At 47.8% G+C, this 19,277-nt stretch overlaps 2 protein-coding genes across 2 annotated transcripts in view; one reads left to right on the plus strand and one right to left on the minus strand.

The window, feature by feature from the left end:
- The window catches only part of LOC147103555 (tricarboxylate transport protein B, mitochondrial-like), a 47,285-nt gene extending 32,279 nt beyond the window's left edge, over positions 1–15,006 (minus strand). Inside the window, exon 1 of the mRNA XM_086011983.1 lies at positions 14,657–15,006. Coding sequence (XP_085868109.1) covers positions 14,657–14,753 — 97 coding nt within the window. The 5' untranslated portion in view covers positions 14,754–15,006. The remainder of the gene's footprint in view (positions 1–14,656) is intronic.
- txnrd2.2 (thioredoxin reductase 2, tandem duplicate 2) overlaps positions 1–19,277 on the plus strand; it is a 393,467-nt gene that overhangs the window by 48,878 nt on the left and 325,312 nt on the right. The window lies entirely within an intron of this gene.

The following is a 19,277-nucleotide window of genomic DNA, read 5'->3' on the forward strand; positions in this document are numbered from 1 at the left end:
TGATTTGGGGGTTGATAATGAAGAAGGAAGCTGTTGACTGCAAGAAGATATCAATGAACTGGTCAGGTGGGCAGAACATCGGCAAATGGAATTCAATCCGGAGAAGTGTGAGGTAATGCATTTGGGGAGGCCTAACAAGGAAAGGGAATAAACATTAAATGGTAGGACACTGAGTAGTGTAGAGGAACAAAGGGACCTTGGAGTGCAAGTCCACAGATCCCCGAAGGTAGCAGGCCAGGTAGATAAGGTCGTTAAGAAGGCATACGGAATGCTTGCCTTTATTAGCCATGGCATAGAATACAAGAGCAGGGGGGTTATGCTTCAACTGTATAAAACACTAGTTAGGCCTCAGCTAGAGTACTGCGTGCAGTTCTGGTCACCACATTACAGGAAAGATGTGATTGCACTAGAGAGGGTACACAGGCGATTTACAAGGATGTTGCCGGGAGTAGAGAATCTTGGCTATGAGGAAAGACTGGATAGGCTGGGTCTGTTTTCTTTGGAACAGAGGAGGTTGAGGGGTGACCTTATTGTGGTGTATAAAATTAGGAGGGGCACAGATAAAGTGGATAGAAAGGACCTATTTCCCTTAGCAGAGGGGTCAAAAACCAGGGGACACTGACTTAAAGTAATTGGTGGGAGGTTTAGAGGGGATTTGAGGGGAAATTTCTTCACCCAGAGGGTTGTGGGGGTCTGGAACTCACTGCCTGAAAGGGTGGTAGAGGCAGGAACCCTAACCACATTCAAAGAGTACTTGGATGTGCACTTGGGATGCTGTAACCTGCAGGGCTACGGACCAAGAGCTGGGAAGTGGGATTAGGCTGGATAGCTCTTTGTTGGCCGGCACGGACACGATGGGCCCAAATGGCCTCCTTCCGTGCTGCAACTTTCTAAGATCAGTTTTCATCACCCAAACAGCTCAACTGAAGTGGAAGAAATAAAGTCAGTCACGGCCGCTCGCTTCAAACTTTCAGCACAGGTTCGATGAGAAATTCTGGATATCTGGCTGCAAACTGCACAGCTCGGGTCACCTTCGGTCTTCTAATGGAGAGTGCCTGGCAGCATCTTATCTATTATCGGTAGGCTGGAGAGCTTGCGGAGGATTAAGTGGTGATGCGAAAAAAGCTCTTAATGCCTGAAAGCTTGTTAATGTAATCAGGTGGACAGAGGACCCTCGACATCAAGTCAATGAATCCAATGAGTCAGAGGCCCGTATTTACCGGTGTCTATGGGTGCGTACGCGCCCGTACGTTCCGAGGTTTTGCACGCAAAGCGCATGTGCGGGCGGAACTACAGCCCAGCGAATGCCCGTGAAATTCTTACGCCTGGTAAAAGCATCAGGCCGCTTTTACCAGCACAAGAGTTTAAATGAATATAAATATATACTTTTTTCAATTATTTAAACATTAAAACATCTGTAAAATAAGTTACGGTTATTTTTAGACCCTTTAAAACATTTACATTTATTTTTGAAAAAGTTACATTTTTGTTTTCACTGTTTAATTAAATTGTATTTTAATTAATTTTAAATACGTAATTTAAAATTTTTTTTTATTTGCTATGTAAATGTGTTTTTTTATGTGATCCCCATTCATGCTCAGGGGGATTCTGTACGTGAAGAAAGCCCATAAGTATGAATGGGGATCCCCCTTCTTTCATTGGTTGGGCCGCCTGCACCCCTGGGATACGCGGGTCTCTACGCATGTCTACGCCTAGAGGCCCAAGAGCGCGAGTCTCCGTGGATCCCGAGGCAGAAGGTAGGCGCGGATTTTATTTGCGGATCGGAGACATTTCCCCGCGGAAAGCCTCCGACGGCAAATTCAGGGCCGTTGTATGTGTCGATTTTACTGAAGAGTTGAACAGTTATCAAGTCAGCTACAAGCACATTCATTCCAGTGTGTGCAAGTATTTGATCTTTGTATCTATAAAGGACATCATTGTCTATGTATAATGTATGCATCACCTCCATGGATGGGGGATCGGGCGGGAAAGTGGAGTTGAGGTCGAAGATCAGCCATGATCTTATTGAATGGCGGAGCAGACTCGAGGGGCCGAATGGCCGACTCCTGCTCCTAATTCTTGTGTTATTAAAAAGAAAGACTTGCATTTCTATAGCGCCTTTCACGACCACTGGATGTTCCAAAGCGCTTTACAGCCAATAAAGTAGGAGACACAGCAGCCAATTTGCGCACAGCAAGCTCCCGCAAACAGCAATCTGATAATGACCAGATAATCTGTTTTAGTGATGTTGGTTGAGGGATAAATATTGGCCCCTGGACACCGGGGAGAACTCCCCTTCTCTTCTTCAAAATGGTGCCATGGGATCTTTTACATCCACCTAAGAGAACAGACGGGGCCTCGGTTTAACGTCTCATCCGAAAGACGGCACCTCCAGCAGTGCAGCACTCTCTCAGTACCGCACTGGAGTGCCAGCCTAGACTATCGTGCTAAAGTTTCTGGAGTGGGACTTGAACCCACAACCATCTAGGACTCAGTAGGCGAGAGTGCTGCCCACTGAGTCACGGCTGAGTCTAACCTTATATTAAGATTGGCTGGGTTGTCACCTGTAAATTCATTCATTTGAGTGGGTGAGCTGTCACTGGGAGTTGGGTTGGGCCAATGCTGACAGGTCAGGGCTGTACATCAGTCTCGAGTTGGGAATCACTCATTTCGGTCAAGTTGTCTAACAGGATGTGTGTCTTCCAATCTTTTTTTAGAAAACAAAAATCATTCTTGAAATGTGGGCGTTGCTGACAAGGCCCAGCATTTATTGCCCATCCCTAGTCGTCATTGAGAAGGTGGTGGTGAGCCGCAGTTGGAAGGCCTGAAACAGGACTCTATTCCATTCTCCCAGTTTCTTCGTCTCCGCCGTATCTGCTCCGACGATGCCACCTTCCACACCAGTGCTTCAGACAGGTCTTCCTTTTTCCGCAACCGAGGATTCCCCTCTACCATGGTTGACACTGCCCTCGACCGTGTCAGTTCTATCTCCCGCACTTCTGCCCTCACCCCTGCCCCTCCCTCCCGGAACCACGATAGGGTTCCCCTTGTCCTCACCTTTCACCCCACCAGCCTCCACATTCAACGGATCATCCTCCGGCATTTCCGCCACCTCCAAAGTGATCCCACCACCAAACGTATCTTCCCCTCCCCTTTCAGCATTCCGCAGGGACCGCTCCCTCCGAGACACCCTAGTCCACTCCTCTATCACCCCAAACAGCCCTTCCCCTTCGCCTGGCACCTTCCCGTGCAAGCGGAGATGTAACACCTGCCCCTATACTTCCCCACTGCCCAGGGCCCCAAACACCCCTTCCAGGTGAAACAGCGATTTACTTGTACTTCTCGCAATCTAGTATACTGTATTCGCTGCTCACGATGCGGTCTCCTCTACATTGGGGAGACCAAACGCAGATTGGGTGACCGCTTTGCAGAACACCTCCGTTCAGTCCGTAAGGGTGACCCCGAGCTTCCGGTCGCCTGTCATTTTAATTCAACGCTCCATTCCCACTCGGACCTCACCGTCCTTGGCCTCTTGTATTGTTCCACGGAAGCTCAACGTAAACTCGAGGAACAGCACCTCATCTTCCGATTAGGCACTCTGCAGCCTTCCGGTCTCAATATCGAGTTCAACAATTTCAGATCATAACCTCGGCCCCTATTTCATTTTTTCTTGTAATTTTTCCACTCCTTTCCCCCCCCTCCCCTTTCCTTTTGTTTCTCTCTCACACCTGGCAGCTATCTCTTGCCCTGCCAGTACACTTCACACCTAATCTCAGCCTATTACCATCTCGTCTAGCTTCTAATACCTTTTATTGTCTCTTTTACTTCTTTTGTTTCTTTTATTCTTTTGTCCGATCGCAGCCCTGCCTTCGATCTATTTTCTTTTCTTTCCAGTTTTGAAGAAGGGTTCGACCCGAAACTTCAACTCAAATTTCTCTCCACGGATGTTGCCTGACCTGCTGAGTTTTTCCAGCATTTTCTGTTGTTATTTTGCAAAATCTTTGTTGGACAAATTTAAATTAAGCAGTTACGGTTCTTCCAGCACACGGAGAAATTAAGATCCATAAACTGATCGATAAGAGTCTCGCATGAACCCAAAGCTGCGCCGTATACGTCTGAGACAGCACGTCCAGGAGCAAGAATTAGCCCTTACATTGCAATGATTGGCGGAGATGATGGAAGTTCCTGACCAGGTTCTCCTGCCTTCTCGGAAATGCAGTAACTACCAATGCCTGCAACAAGTGAACTTTCCAGTGTTGATCAAGCAACCAGAAATGCAGGTTTGGTAGAATTATTAACCTGACGCATGTTCTTTCAACTTGGTTCACTGCCAACCACAAGAAGCAGAAACACAGTTCTGTTTCCACAATCTTTCGGTTGTACAGGTTGAGCGTCCTGAATCCGGCAACCTCGGGACCGAGGCCGAGCCGGTTTTCGTGTTTTTCCGGAACTCGGAACGTCTTTCTGATGTCCGAAGTCCGGAAATATCGCAACCTGGGCTCGGGCGTTTCCAAACTTCGGACATCAGAAACACATTCCGAGTCCGGAAATGCCTGGGCCGCTCCGCGTAGCGCCGACGCGTTTCTCCGCCCCTCCCCTTCTGTTAAAGGGGAGGGACATTGCGAGCTCTGCAGAGCATCCGATGGCCCACGCTAGGCCACCAGGGCGGCGTGGGGCCGTGGCCGCAGCCTGGCGGAAACACTTAGTGGAGCTGTGCAGATTAAGGAGGAGTAAACACAACACTAAAGTTTTATTGCATCACTCGCATTCTTCATAGGATTTTTCAAAAAAAGACAACAAAAGTTAATGGCTTTTTGAAGTACAGGTTGAGTGTCCAAAATCCGGAGTTCAGGATTCCGGACAACCCTGCCACCGATCGTCCCGGCGTCCGGAACTCCGGATTTTGGACGCTCAACCTGTAATGGAACAATGGGCTGCCATTATAGAGGAAATGGTTCGGGTACAGTTGAGGTACGTTCCCACTAGGGGGAAAGTCAGGGCAACTAAAGTCAGGGCTCCCTGGATGACAAAACAGATAGAGAATATGATGAAGCAGAAAAGGAGCGCGTATGACAGATGTCAGGTTGCAAATACATCTGAGAATCAGGCTATATATGGAAAGGTCAGAAGAGAAGTGAAAAAGAAAATAAGAGGGGCAAAGAGAGGGTATGAGAATAATAATAATAATAATCAACTTTATTGTCATTGTTAGTGCACAAGTGCAGTACAACGAAATGTAGGCTTGCGGCTCCCGAGAGTGTACATTTAGATTAAGACATTTAAACATTCAACATTCATTTGGCTTGTAATACATTAACATAACCATAATAAAGTGCATTGGCAGATGTGCAGGCTTTAGAGTTTATTTGTGGAGTTCAGTAGGATGACAGTCCTGGGAAAGAAGCTGTTCCTAAATCTGGTCATTCGGGTGCGAATGCATCTGTAGCGTCTCCCAGATGGCAGGAGGGCGAACAGACTGTGGCTGGGGTGGGTAGGGTCTTTGGTGATGGTCCGTGACCTCCGTAAACAGCGTTTCTGGTATATGTGCTCTATGGTCGGTAGCCGGGTGCCGGTAATGCGTTGGGCAGTTTTGACTACCCGCTGCAGGGCTTTCCGGTCATAGTAGCTACAGCTGCCATACCATACTGTGATACAGTTCGTCAGGATGCTCTCTATAGTGCAGCGGTAAAAGTTAGAGAGGATCAGGGGTGACAGGTTACATCCCTTCAGCCTCCTTAGGAAATATAGGCGCTGCTGGGCCTTCTTCACCAGAGAGGAGGTATTGAGGGACCAGGAGAGGTCTTCCGTGATGTGGACTCCGAGGAACTTAAAGCTGTCCACCCTTTCCACCACAGCTAACATAAGAGGTAATCCAAAAGTCTTCTATAGGCATATAAATAGTAAAACGGTAGTAAGAGGAGGGGTGGGGCCGATTAGGGACCAAAAAGGAGACCTATGCGTGGAGGCAGAGGGTATGGCTGAGGTACTAAATGAGTACTTTGCATCCGTCTTCACCAAGGAAGAGGATGCTGCCATAGACAAAGTGAAGGAGGAGGTAGTGGAGATACTGGATAGGATAAAAACTGATAGAGGAGGTTTTAGAAAGGCTGGCTGTACTTAAAGTAGATAAGCCACCAGGAGCGGATGGGATGCATCCTAGGATGCTGAGGGAATTGAGGGTGGAAATCGCAGAGGGACTGGCCATAATATTCCAATCCTCCATAGATACGGGGGGTGGTGCCAGAGGACTGGAGAATTGCCAATGTTACACCCTTGTTCAAGAAAGGGTGTAAAGATAAACCCAGCAACTACAGGCCAGTCAGCTTAACCTCGGTAGTGAGGAAGCTTTTAGAAACAGTAATCAGGGACAAAATTAACAGTACGATAGCAAAATACTGCAGATGCTGGAAATCCGAAATAACAACAGAAAATGCTGGAAAAACTCAGCAGGCCAGGCAACATCCGTGGAGAGAAAATAGAGTCAACGTTTCGGGTCAAACCCTTTGTCAAGACCGAGCGAGCAGCCTTGGTGTAACTGAACGAGTTAATAGTTTGTGCTACAGCTCAGATAATACTTCCATGACTCAGCACGAGGGCGGCTCCAGCAGATGTGAGCAGAGGGGACGGCCCTGTGTGCATTGTTACTGTAAGACTCGGCTGCCCCGATCCAAGCTCGCAGCAAGTCCCGTTCACCCACCACCCCGTGCTCGCTGACCGACATTGGCTCCCGCTCCGGCAACGCCTCTCATTTCTTTATTCTTATCTTTGAAGAGGTTGCAAGAACAGAGTACCCTGCAAATTTCTTTGCTTCAGGTACGTATCCAACTCCCTTTTGAAAGCCGTGATTGAATCTGCCTCCACCACCTTTTCAGGCAGTGCATTCCAGATCATAACCACTCGCTACGTAAAAAAGTTTTTCTTACGTCGCCTTTGGTTCTTTTGCCAATCATGTTAAATCTGTGTCCTCTGGTTCTTGACCCTTCTGCCAATGGGTCTTGACAAAGGGTTTGACCCGAAACGTTGACTCTATTTTCTCTCCACGGATGTTGCCTGGCCTGCTGAGTTTTTCCAGCATTTTCTGTTGTTATTACAAAATTAACAGTCACTTGGACAAGTGTGGATTAATTAAGGAAAGCCAGCATGGATTTGTTAAAGGTAAATCGTGTTTAACTAACTTGAGTTCTTTGATGAGGTAACAGAGAGGGCTGATGAGGGTATTGCAGTTGATGTATTGTACATGAATTTCCAAAAGGCATTCAACAAAATGCCACTTTTATTCCATGGGCTTGCCAGCAAAGTTGAAGCCCATGGAATAAAAGGGACAGTGGCTGCATGGATACGGAATTCGCTAAGTGACAGGAAACAGAGAGTAGTGGTGAATGGTTGTTTTTTGGAGGAAGGTATACAGTGGTGTTCCCCAGGGGTTGGTTCTAGGACCACTGCTTTTCTTGATATATATTGGACGTGGGTGTACAGGGCACAATTTCAAAATTTGCAGATGACACAAAACTTGGAAGTATAGTGAACAGTGAGGAGGAGAGTGATAGACTTCAAGAGGACATAGACAGGCTGGTGGAATGGGTGGACACATGGCAGATGAAATTTAACGCAGAAAAGTATCAAGTGATACATTTTGGTAGAAAGAATGAGGAGAGGAAATATAAACTAAATGGTACAATCGTGAAGGGGGTGCACGAACACAGAGACCTGGGGGTATGTGTGCACAAATCGTTGAAGGTGGCAGGGCAGGTTGAGAAAGCAGTTTGTGGGATCCTGGGCTTCATAAATAGAGGTATAGAGTACAAAAGTGTGGAAATTATGATGAACCTGTATAAAACACTGGTTTGGCCCCAACTGGAGTATTGTGTCCAATTCTGGGTACCACACTTTAGGAAGGATGTGAAGGCCTTAGAGAGGGTGCAGAAAAGATTTATGAGAATGATTCCAGGGATGAGGGGCTTCAGTTACGTTGAAAGACTGGAGAAGCTGGGGTTGTTCTCCTTGGAGCAGAGAAGATTGAGAGGAGATTTGATAGAGGTGTTCAAAATCATGAGGGGTCTGGACAGAGTAGATAAACTGTTCCCATTGGCAGAAGGGTCGAGAACCAGAGGACACAGATTTAAGGTGATTGGCAAAAGAACCAAAGGCGACGTAAGAAAAAACTTTTTTACGTAGCGAGTGGTTATGATCTGGAATGCACTGCCTGAAAGGGTGGTGGAGGCAGATTCAATCACGGCTTTCAAAAGGGAGTTGGATACGTACCTGAAGCAAAGAAATTTGCAGGGCACTCTGTTCTTGCAACCTCCTCAAGGATAAGAATAAAGAAACGAGAGGCGTTGCCGGAGCGGGAGCCAATGTCGGTCAGCGAGCACAGGGGGTGATGGGTGAACGGGACTTGGTGCGAGCTTGGATCGGGGCAGCCGAGTCTTACAGTAACAATGCACGCAGGGCCGTCCCCTCTGCTCACATCTGCTGGAGCCGCCCTCGTGCTGAGTCATGGAAGTATTATCTGAGCTGTAGCACAAACTATTAACTCGTTCAGTTACACCAAGGCTGCTCGCTCAGTTGGGATGTGGACGTCGCTGGCAAGGCCGGCATTTATTGCCCATCCCTAATTGCCCTTGAGAATGTGGTGGTGAGCCGCCTTCTTGAACCGCTGCAGTCCGTGTGGTGAAGGTACTCGCACAGTGCTGTTAGGGAGGGAGTTCCAGGATTTTGACCCAGCGACAATGAAGGAATGGCGATATACTTCTAAGTCAGGATGGTGTGTGACTTGGAGGGGAACTTGGAGGTGGTGGTGTTCCCAAAAGCCTGCTGCCCTTGTCCTTCTAGGTGGTAGAGTTCGGGGGTTTGGGAGGTGCTGTCGAAGAAGCCTTGGCGAGTTGCTGCAGTGCATCTTGTAGATGGTACACACTGCAGCCACGGTACGCCGGTGGTGGAGGGAGTGAATGTTTAACATAGAAACATAGAAGATAGCAGCAGGAGTAGGCCATTCGGCCCCTCGAGCCTGCTCCGCCATTCAATGAGATCATGGCTGATCATCCAAATTCAGTACCCTGTCCCTGCTTTCTCCCCATATCGCTTGATCCCTTTAGCCTTAAGAAATATATCCAACTCCTTCTTGAATATATTTAATGAATTGGCCTCTACGGCCTTCTTTGGTAGAGAATTCCACAGGTTCACCACTCTCTGGGTGAAGAAATTCCTCCTCATCTCTGTCCTAAATGGCTTACCCCTTATCCTTAGACTGTGACCCCTGGTTCTGGACTCCCCGGCCATCGGGAACATCCTTCCTGCATTTAGTCTGTCTAGTCCTGTTAGAATTTTATAAGTTTCGATGAGATCCCCTCTCATTCTTCTAAACTCCAGCGAGTACAAGCCCAATCGACACAATCTCTCCTCGTACGTCATTCCTGCCATCCCAGGTATCAGCCTGGTGAATCTTTGCTGAACTCCTTCCATGGCAACAACATCCTTCCTCAGGTAAGGCGACCAAAACTGCACACAATACTCAAGGTGTGGTCTCACCAAGGCCCTGTACAACTGCAGCAAGACATCCTTGTTCCTGTACTCAAACCCTCTCGCTACGAAGGCCAACATACCATTTGTCTTCTTAACCGCCTGCTGCACCTGCATGCTTACCTTCAGTGATTGGTGCACAAGGACGCCCAGGTCTCGTTGCACTTTCCCTTCTCCCAATCTATTGCCATTCAGATAATAATCTGCCTTCCTGTTTTTGACACCAAAGTGGATAACCTCGCATTTATCCACATTATATTGCATCTGCCATGCTTCTGCCCAATCACCCAACCTGTCCAAATTATCCTGGAGTTTCTCGGCATCCTCCTCGCTGCACACCCACCCACTCAGCTTTGTGTCGGATGGGGTGCAAATCAAGTGGGCTGCTTTGTCCTGGATGGTGTCGAGCTTCTTGAGTGCTGTTGGAGCTGCATTCATCCAGGCAAGTCATATTTAAATCAGGTTACTGAGAGTTGGAGGAGGGGTCACCAATGTTCCTGATAAGGTGAGCACACGCGTGGCCGCGCAGGTCGCTCACCGGCTTTTCCATTGTAGATACCGGGCGCATGCGCAGAAATTTAAAGGGACCGCGCATGAAAATAAACAGGCCGCGCAGAGCAAAGCGCAGCTTACAGGGACCATTGCTAATTAAAAATGCTTATTTTCGGTGATAAACCCATTTTTAGTTGAATTAATAAAGCTGTATCAGGTTACCACTCTTAAATACATCAAAAAATAATTTTAAACGGAACGCTGCCCGATCTCGTCGACATCGGAGCTCAGGCACCAGAATCTTGGTCAAGACCATGTGGTCTTTGGAGGAAGTCACGGCCACTGTAATAACTCAAACACCGAGGCCTTGTAATATGCTGTGTGAACATTGGTGGACAAAGACATGCTGCGCTGTCGGAGGTGCCGTCTTTCAGATGAGACGTTAAACCGAGGCCCCGCCTGCCCTCACCAATGGACGTCGTAGATCCTATAGCAGTGGGTAGCACTCTCACCCCTGAATCAGAAGGTTGTGGGTTCAAGTCTCACCCCTAGAGACTCAAGCACAAAATCTAGGCTGGCACTCCCAGTGCAGTGCTGAGAGACTGCTGCACTGTCGGAGGTGCCATCGTTCGGATGAAACCTCTGTCCATCTACCCTCTCAGATGGGTGTAAAAGATCCCAAAAGCACTGCTTTGAATAGCGGGGGAGTTCTCCCTGGTGTCCTGGGCCAATATTTATCCCTCAACCAACATTCATTGAAACAGATGATCTGATCATTTATCACATTGCTCTTTGTGGGAGCTTGCTGTGCGCAAATTGGCTGCCGCGTTTCCCACATTACAACAGTGATTTCAAAAGTACTTCATTGGATGTAAAGTGCCTTGGGACATCCTGAGGTTGTGAAAGGGGCTACAGGAATGTAAGTTCTTTCTTTCTCCCGGCCAATACCTGTCTGTCAACTAACACCACTAAAAAAATGATCTGGTCATTTATCTCATTGCTGTTTGTGGACTGGGCTTGATTTCTAGAGAAAGCAGGGAGATAATGTTAAATTTATGTAGCACCGTGGTTAGGCCACACTTGGAGTGCTGTGTGAAGGTCTGGTCTCCATACTACAAAAAGGATATTGAAGCACTGGAGAAAGTGCAGGAGAGATTTACAAGGATGCTACTAGAATTGAGAGGATGCAGCTATCAGGAAAGACTGAGCAAGATGGGGCTCCTTTCTCTGGAATAGAGAAGACTGAGAGGATAGAGGAGAGAAATTGTTTCCAATTGTGGGTGAGTCCTGAACAAGGGGCATAGATAGATACAAAATAGCCACTAACAGATCATGGTGTGGAGATGCCGGAGTTGGACTGGGGTGGACAAATGTAAGAAGTCACACAACACCAGGTTATAGTCCAACAGCTTTATTTGAAATCACAAGCTTTCGGAGCGCTGCTCCTTCGTCAGGTGAAGTGGAGAAATGCATAAAGACACAGCTTATATAGTCAGAGAATAATGTCAGATGTTTACAGGTAACCTTTCCAACTGCCATTTGGATGGCAGTTGGAAAGGTTACCTGTAAACATCTGACATGATTCTCTGACTATATAAGCTGTGTCTTTATGCATTTCTCCACTTCACCTGAAGAAGGAGCAGCGCTCCAAAAGCTTGTGATTTCAAATAAAGCTGTTGGACTATAACCTGGTGTTGTGTGACTACTAACAGATCAAATAAAGAACATTAGCTAGAATATAGTGGAACGCCCTGCTCTTCTTTGAATAGTGCCATGGGTTGTTTTTTTTACGTCCACCTGATCAGACAGAATGGGCCTCGGTTTAACGTCTCATCCAAAAGACGGCACCCCTGACAGTGCAGCACTCCCCTGGAGTGTCAGCCCAGAAGGTGACTTGAACCCACAACCTTCTGACTCCGAGGTGAGAATGGCACCCACTGAGCCAAGCCCTCTATAAACAGGTTAGCCTTTCTGTAAAAACTGCAGCCAAAGGAATGTTATACGAATACAGTAAGTAAACACCAATATTCACACAAAGGCAGTTTGAAAGGCCTTTGTTTTTTTTACACTTCCCCCATTTATTCACTATATTGTACTGTTCTCCGTGCTTTTTACTGGGTGAAACATTGTTTCCCCTCTAATTTTTCTGGCCAGCTCGCTTAAAAGCATCGGCCGTGGTTCCGTGGGTAGCACTCTCGCCTCTCCGTCAGAAGGTTGAGGGTTCAAGTCCTGCTCAGGGACTTGTGCTGACACTCCAGTGCAGTACTGAGAGACAATGTTCCTATTAAACTGCATGCATGTGTGGCTGTGCAGTAATCTGAAAGGTCCCGTGCAGGCTGCTCACCAGCTTTGTCATTGTAGATACTGTGCATGTGCAAAAATTTAAAGGGACTGTGCATTAAAACAGGGCTGTGCAGAATAACAGGGAACATTGCTCAGAGTGCTTCACAGCCAATTAAGTACTTTGAAGTGTAGTCACTGTTGTAATGTAGGAAATGTGGCAGCCAATTTGTGCACAGCAAGCTCCCACAAACAGCAATGTGATACTGGCCAGATAATCTGTTTTAGTGATATTGTTAAACTCCGAACACTAAACAATGTCGCTGGAGGCAGTTGAGTTCAAGGCTGCTCCTCACTCTCCTCCTTCAGCTCATTCTGGGCTCTGGCCTTCAAATGCTGGTCTCAAATCAACTGACAGCTAATATACTTTGCAAGGCATGATACACAGGAATGGTAGTGTAGTGGTTATGTTACTGGACTTAGTACTTCAAACTAATAATCTGGAGATGTGAGTTTAAATCCCACCAGGGGCAGCTGGGGAATTTCAATTCAGTTTATTAAATAAATCTGGAATAAAAAGCTAGTATCAGTAACGATGACCATGAAACTACCGGATTGTCGAAAAATCCATTTGGTTCACTAATGTCCTTTAGGGAAGGAAATCTACCGTCCTTACCCGGTCTGGCCTATATGTCACTCCAGACCCACAGCAATGTGGTTGACTCTTAACTGCCCCCTGAAATGGCCTAGCAAGACACTCAGCTTGTACCAAACCACGACAACAAAGTCACTGTGGGAGTACCTTCACCACACGGACTGCAGCGGTTCAAAAAGGCGGCTCATCATGGGCAATAAATGCCAGCCATGCTCACATCCCATGAATGGAAAATAAATCAAAACGTCCCACAGCGCTTCACGAGAGGGATCATCAGACAACATTTGCCACCGAGCCACATAAGGAGATATTAGAACAGGTGACTCGATCAAGGAGGGCGGTTTTAAGGAGCGTCTTAAAGGAGGAGAGAGAGGTTTAGGGAGGGAATTTCAAAGCTTAGGGCCCAGGCAGCTGAAGGCACGGCCGCCAATGGGTGGAGCAATTAAAATCGGAGATGTGCGAGAGGCCAGAATTGGAGGTGGATTTTGGAGGGCTGGAGGAGGTTACAGAGATATGGAAGGACGAGACTCATTGTCTCTAAAGCCACAGGTGAGGTAGCAGAAGGTGGCATAAGTGTAGCCTGGCACAAGTCAGTATTGTGGAGAAAGTTGAGGGGGTGGGGATGAGGGAGAAGTACCGCTGAATAACGGTTCCCACTCTTCCAGGGCAGATAAAGATCCCCACTCAGGCAGATAAAGATCCCCACTCCAGTGACTGGAGCACAAAAAGCTAGGCTGACACTCCAGTGAAGTACTGAGGGAGTGCTGCACTGTCGGAGGTGCCGTCTTTCGGGTGAGACATTAAACCGAGTCCCCGTCTGCCCTCTCAGGTGGACATAAAAGATCCCACAGCCACTATTTTGGAGAAGGGCAGGGGAGTTCTCCCTGGTGTCCTGGCCAATATTTATCCCTCAATCAACATGACAAAAACAGATTATCTGGTCATTATCGCATTGCTGTTTGTGGGAGCTTGCTGTGCGCATACTGGCTGCGTTTCCTACATCACAACAGTGACTACACTTCAAAAAGTACTTCATCGGCTGTAAAGCACTTTGGGACGTCCGGTGGACGTGAAAGGCGCTATATAAATGCAAGTCTGTCTTTCTGTCATTATCAGCTCACTCCGCACTGCAAGTGGCAACTTAAAAAATCCTCAATAACAGAAAATGCTGGAAAAACTCAGCAGGTCAGGCAACATCCGTGGAGAGAAATTTGAGTTGACGTTTCAGGTCCAAACCCTTCTTCAAAAAATCCTCCCCGTCTTGGAAACTGGATCAGATCCCGATCAACAGATAATGGCCAAAAGTCAAACACCAAAGCCAGACAGCGAATGCCTGCTGCATTAATAATGAGTCTCAATATCTGAGCACAATGATTTTTGTTAGAAATTATTATAAATAAAAATAATTCAAAAAATGTGGTCACTTCAATGATCTGACACACACACACACATACAAATAATAAATGATGATTATTAAGCTGGGACATTTTTTTAGCCCCGGACTTTGCCCCTTTGTGACTGATGAACTGTGTCCACAGATTGTAAATACACAGCACTGGTACCAGTTTAGCACCAATGTTTAACTCAAGTTGCCTGTTATCAGCCTCTCCACATACAGAGCCTACCGCGGCATGCATTCCACAGTATATTGCCCCGATTATTATTTTTTTGTTGCATTCACCCCGTCTACAAAAACCCGAAGTAACTCACCTGCCAGAATCGCCTTGCCAGGGTGGGTGAGCTTGGCTTTGGCTGGAGCGGCGGCAGCGAGGCAGCGGGGGGTGTGGAACGGGCTGGGCTGAGACATCACTCGCTGCTTCTGTGGGTGGGGGGAGAGAGAGAAGCTCTGGCAGGGGGCACGGTGGGGGACTGCACCTCCTGGCCGAATAGAGGCTGGTGACCTTGCAGTGCGGGGCAGTGGGCGGGGGTGGGAAGGGGTTCGCTCTCCAGCTCGCAGAGCTGCTTCCTGTCCGCTTCCCTCTCTCTCTGTCCTGCAATAAGGGGAGGGCTTGTGTCTGCGATCTTCCCCCCATGCGCAGGGCGGAGACTTCACCACCTCATCCGGCGTCATATCCTCAGCATCTGGCCCACAGCCCAGAGAACAGAGCCAGAGCACAGAGCCAGAGCAGAGAGCCCAGAGAACAGAGAATACAAACTACAGAACTAGAACAGAGCCCAGAGAACAGAGCCAGAGTACAGATCCAGAGCACAGATAACAGAGCCCAGAGAACAGAAACCAGAGAACTATAGCAGAGAACACAAACCAGAGAACAGAGAACTATAACAGAGAACACAAACCAGAGAACAGAGCCAGAGCCCAGAGAACAGAGAACACAAACCACAGAACTATAACAGAGCACAGAGCCAGAGTTCAGAGAACAGAGAACAGAGCCAGAGTACAGAGAACAGAGCCAGAGCTCAGAGAACAGAGCCAGAGCACAGAGCTCAGAGAACAGAGCCCAGAGAACAGAGCCCAGAGAACAGAGAACAGAGCCAGAGCACAGAGTCCAGAGCCACTGGCAGCTCAGCGCTCCTCCCCGCACCCAGCCCCCTGCCCACACACAGGGCAGCCATTTTTAAGGGCACCTCCTTTCCAATGTCCTTTTCTTTAGTAAAGTACTTTTTAAATACCTCCACCATAACCAGTACAGCCTCTGTACTTGTCGGCTGACTAGAATCCTAGAGGAAGGAGTCCAGTACACACTTTAGGAATTCCATCCCCTGTTCTCCATTTACTCCCTCTCTGTCCCAGTGAGCAAGTGGATAATTAAAATCACAGAATAATTTTGTTATTCCTACTCATCTCTTTAATCTGACTGGCTGATTTCCTCTTCCATCTCCTTCCCACAATTTGGAGATCTGTAATACACCCCCACGAATGGAACAAGCTATTCCTGGCTTTGAGCTCCAACCATACTGGCTCTGCCTGTCTCCTGCCTCATCTCCACCGACCCTCTCGACAGCATGGATTCCCTCTGTTACCAACGACCTCACTCTCCCTCTTTTCCCATCTTTTCTATCCCTCCTAATCGTAATAATGCCTCATAAGAACATAAATAGGAGCAGGAGTCGGCCACGCGGCCCCTCGAGCCTGCTCCGCCATTCAATAAGATCATGGCTGATCTTCGACCTCAACTCCACTTTCCCGCCCGATCCCCATGTCCCTTGATTCCCCTAGAGTCCAAAAATCTATCGATCTCAGCCTTGAATATACAGGAATCCCGCCCCGACCGCGGTTTTGCCATACGCGGATTTCAAGTTTCCTCTCTGCGACAACTTTTGCCAACCGCGGCAGTGAATTTTGCGTATACGCAGTTTTTAATTTAGGATTAAGGTAAATAACATGATTTTATTGCTTTTATATTCTTTTTTATTGTGTTATTTGAACATTTATACTGTATTTGCCAACCCGCGGTTTTACTAACCACAGGGGTTTTCAGGGAGGTATCCCCCGCGGTTGGGGCGGGATTCCTGTACTCAACGATTCAGCATCCACAGCCCTCTAGGCTAGAGAATTCCAAAGAGTCACCACCCTCAGTGAAGAAATTTCTCCTCATCTCAGTCCTAAATGGCCGACCTCTTATCCTGAGACTGTGACCCCTGGTTCTAGATTCTCCAGCCAGGGGGAAACAACCTCTCAGCATCCACCCTGTCAGTCCCCCTCAGAATCTTGCATCCCGATCTCTTTATTTTCCATTCTTGTCCAGTTTACAGACAAGTTGTTGTTAGTTTAGACATTCCTATAAAAGTAATAGCTTCCAGTCCCCCAGTTTATTCACCACACTCTGCATCACAATACGTGCACTTTAACTATTGTTTTGACACTAGTGCCATGTTTTTTTCTGTCCAAGTTCACTCTTACCTTCACTTTATTTACCCCCCAACCCCCCGCACCCCGCCCACCCCATTTATACCTGGCCCATTTGATTTGATTTGCATCTGTAAAGTGGATGTGCTACATGCAAGGGGTATGGAGTATAAAGGTAGGGAAGTTTTGATGTAACTTTACAGGGCGCTGGTGAGACCGCACCTGGAGTACTGCGTACAGTTGTGGTCTCCATATTTAAGGAAGGATATACTTGCATTGGAGGAAGTGCAGGGAAGGTTCACGAGGTTGATTCTTGGGATGAAGGGGTTGACGTATGAGGAAAGGTTGAGCAGGTTGGGCCTATACTCATTGGAGTTCAGAAGAATGAGCGGTGATCTTATTGAAACATATAAGATTCTGAGGGGGATTGACAGGGCGGATGCTGAGAGGATGTTTCCCCTCGTGGGGGAATCTAGAACGAGGGGGCATAGTTTCAGGATAAGGGGTCGCCCATTTAAGACGGAGATGAGGAGGAATTTCTTCTCTCAGAGGGTCGTGAATCTTTGAAATTCTCTACCCCGGAGAGCTGTGGAGGCGGAGTCAGTGAATATATTCAAGGCGGAGATAGACAGACATTTGAACTACAGGGAGTCAAGGGTTATGGGGAGAGAGCGGGAAAGTGGAGTTGAGGCCAAGATTGGATCAGCCATGATCTTATTGAATGGCGGAGCAGGCTCGAGGGGCGGACTGGCCGACTCCTGCTCCTGTTTCTTATGTTCTTGTGTTCTTATGCAGTAGCGTGCTCACTATGGCTGCCTGTTTTATTGACACAGATTTTTGCGTTTCCCCATGACAGCTCAGCATATGGCGCCGTAAAAGGCCCCGCAAGTTCCGGGTTTCCACGTGCGCTGCGCATGCGCGAAAACCCGGAACTTGCAATCTGTCGAGGTTCGCCTGGATGGATCTACCGCACCGACCCAAAGCTGGCGCAGAGTGGGGCTATTTGCCCAGCAAATGCCCACAAAACCCTTACACCTGGTAAAAGCAGGCACAGGGCCTGCTTACATTGAGTTGTATTCCCCGGAATTTAGAAGGTTAAGGGGTTTTCGGGATATTAAGGGGAACAGACAGGATAGATAGAGAGAAACTATTTCCGCTGGTTGGGGATTCTAGGACTGGGGGAATAGTCTAAACATTAGAGCCAGACCTTTCAGGAGTGAAATTAGGAAACACTTCAACACACAAAGGGTGGTAGAAGTTTGGAAATCTCTTTCGCAAATGGCAATTGATGCTAGATCAATTGTTAATTTTAAATCTCAGATTTATAGATTATAGGTATTAAGGGATATGGGGCAGAGGCGGGTATATGGAGTTCGGTCACCGATCAGCCATGATCTCATTGGATGGCGGAACAGGCTCGGGGGGCTGAATGGCCTCCTCCTGTTCCTATGCTCCCATTTTGGATGTATTCGCCTCCTTTCCCTACCTGTTGCTCACTCACTCCTGGTAAAGTGGATTGCCACCCAGCATGTCACATGGGTCTGTTTCAAAGCTGATCAGAGGTGGACTGAGCAGAATGAAGTAATATTTGGAAAATGGACTAAACACAAGTACATTAGGGTCAGGGAGCACAGCAGCCAATTTGCACACAGCAAGCTCCCACAAACAGCACTGTGATAATGATCAGGTCACCTGTTTTAAGGATGTTGATTGAGGGATAAATATTGGCCAGAACACCAGGGATACTGCCCCTGCTCTTCTTCAAAATAGTGCCCTGGGATCTTTCACGTCCACCTGAGAGAGCAGGCGGGGGCCTCAATTTAACGTCTCATCCAAAAGACGGCACCTCCGACAATGCAGCATGCCCTCAGTACTACACTGGAGTGTCAGCCTAAATTTTTGTGCTCAAGTCTCTGGAGTGGGATTTGAACCTTCTGACTCAGCAGGCGAGACATGCTACCCACTGAGCGACGGCTGACACTGATATTGGAGCTGGCAGCTTCCCCATACCTCACCCATTCTTTATACGCTAACCTACACAGGGAGTATTGATAGGCTCTTCAACACTGAGGCGAGTGTAGACCAGGCCTGGTCCTGTGCTCACCTACCATCCCCACATGAACGTTTTTCAACAGGGGTCACTGGGTGGCAATTGGGAGCTTGAACCCTGGCTGACCTTTCCCCTCTCTGGCCCAGGGTCACCTCTCCTGTGGCTCATATTGTGATCAACTAACGCAGCACAGACCAGGGTTTGAACCAGAGCCCTCCATAGTCTGTAGGGTATGATAGCGCCGTGGTTATGGGCGCTCCACTGTGTAACCCAAGACAGCTAGGCGTTCATAATCCCATGGAATTAAATCTCGCCCTGCTCTCTGTCTTTGCTTTCTCAAAACCTCTCTTTTCTACGGTGCTGTATTCCGCCCCACCCCACTTAGATTTTTTGCTTACCCTTCTGTTAATATCCTTCCTGTACAGAGAGACCTCTCAAAATTCCTTACCATACAGTAAGGCATTTTGAGGTGT

The sequence above is a fragment of the Somniosus microcephalus genome, chromosome 19 (genome assembly GCF_052327205.1).
Source record: "Somniosus microcephalus isolate GS21.2 chromosome 19, FLI_Smic_1.0, whole genome shotgun sequence".
Classification (NCBI taxonomy): domain Eukaryota; kingdom Metazoa; phylum Chordata; class Chondrichthyes; order Squaliformes; family Somniosidae; genus Somniosus; species Somniosus microcephalus.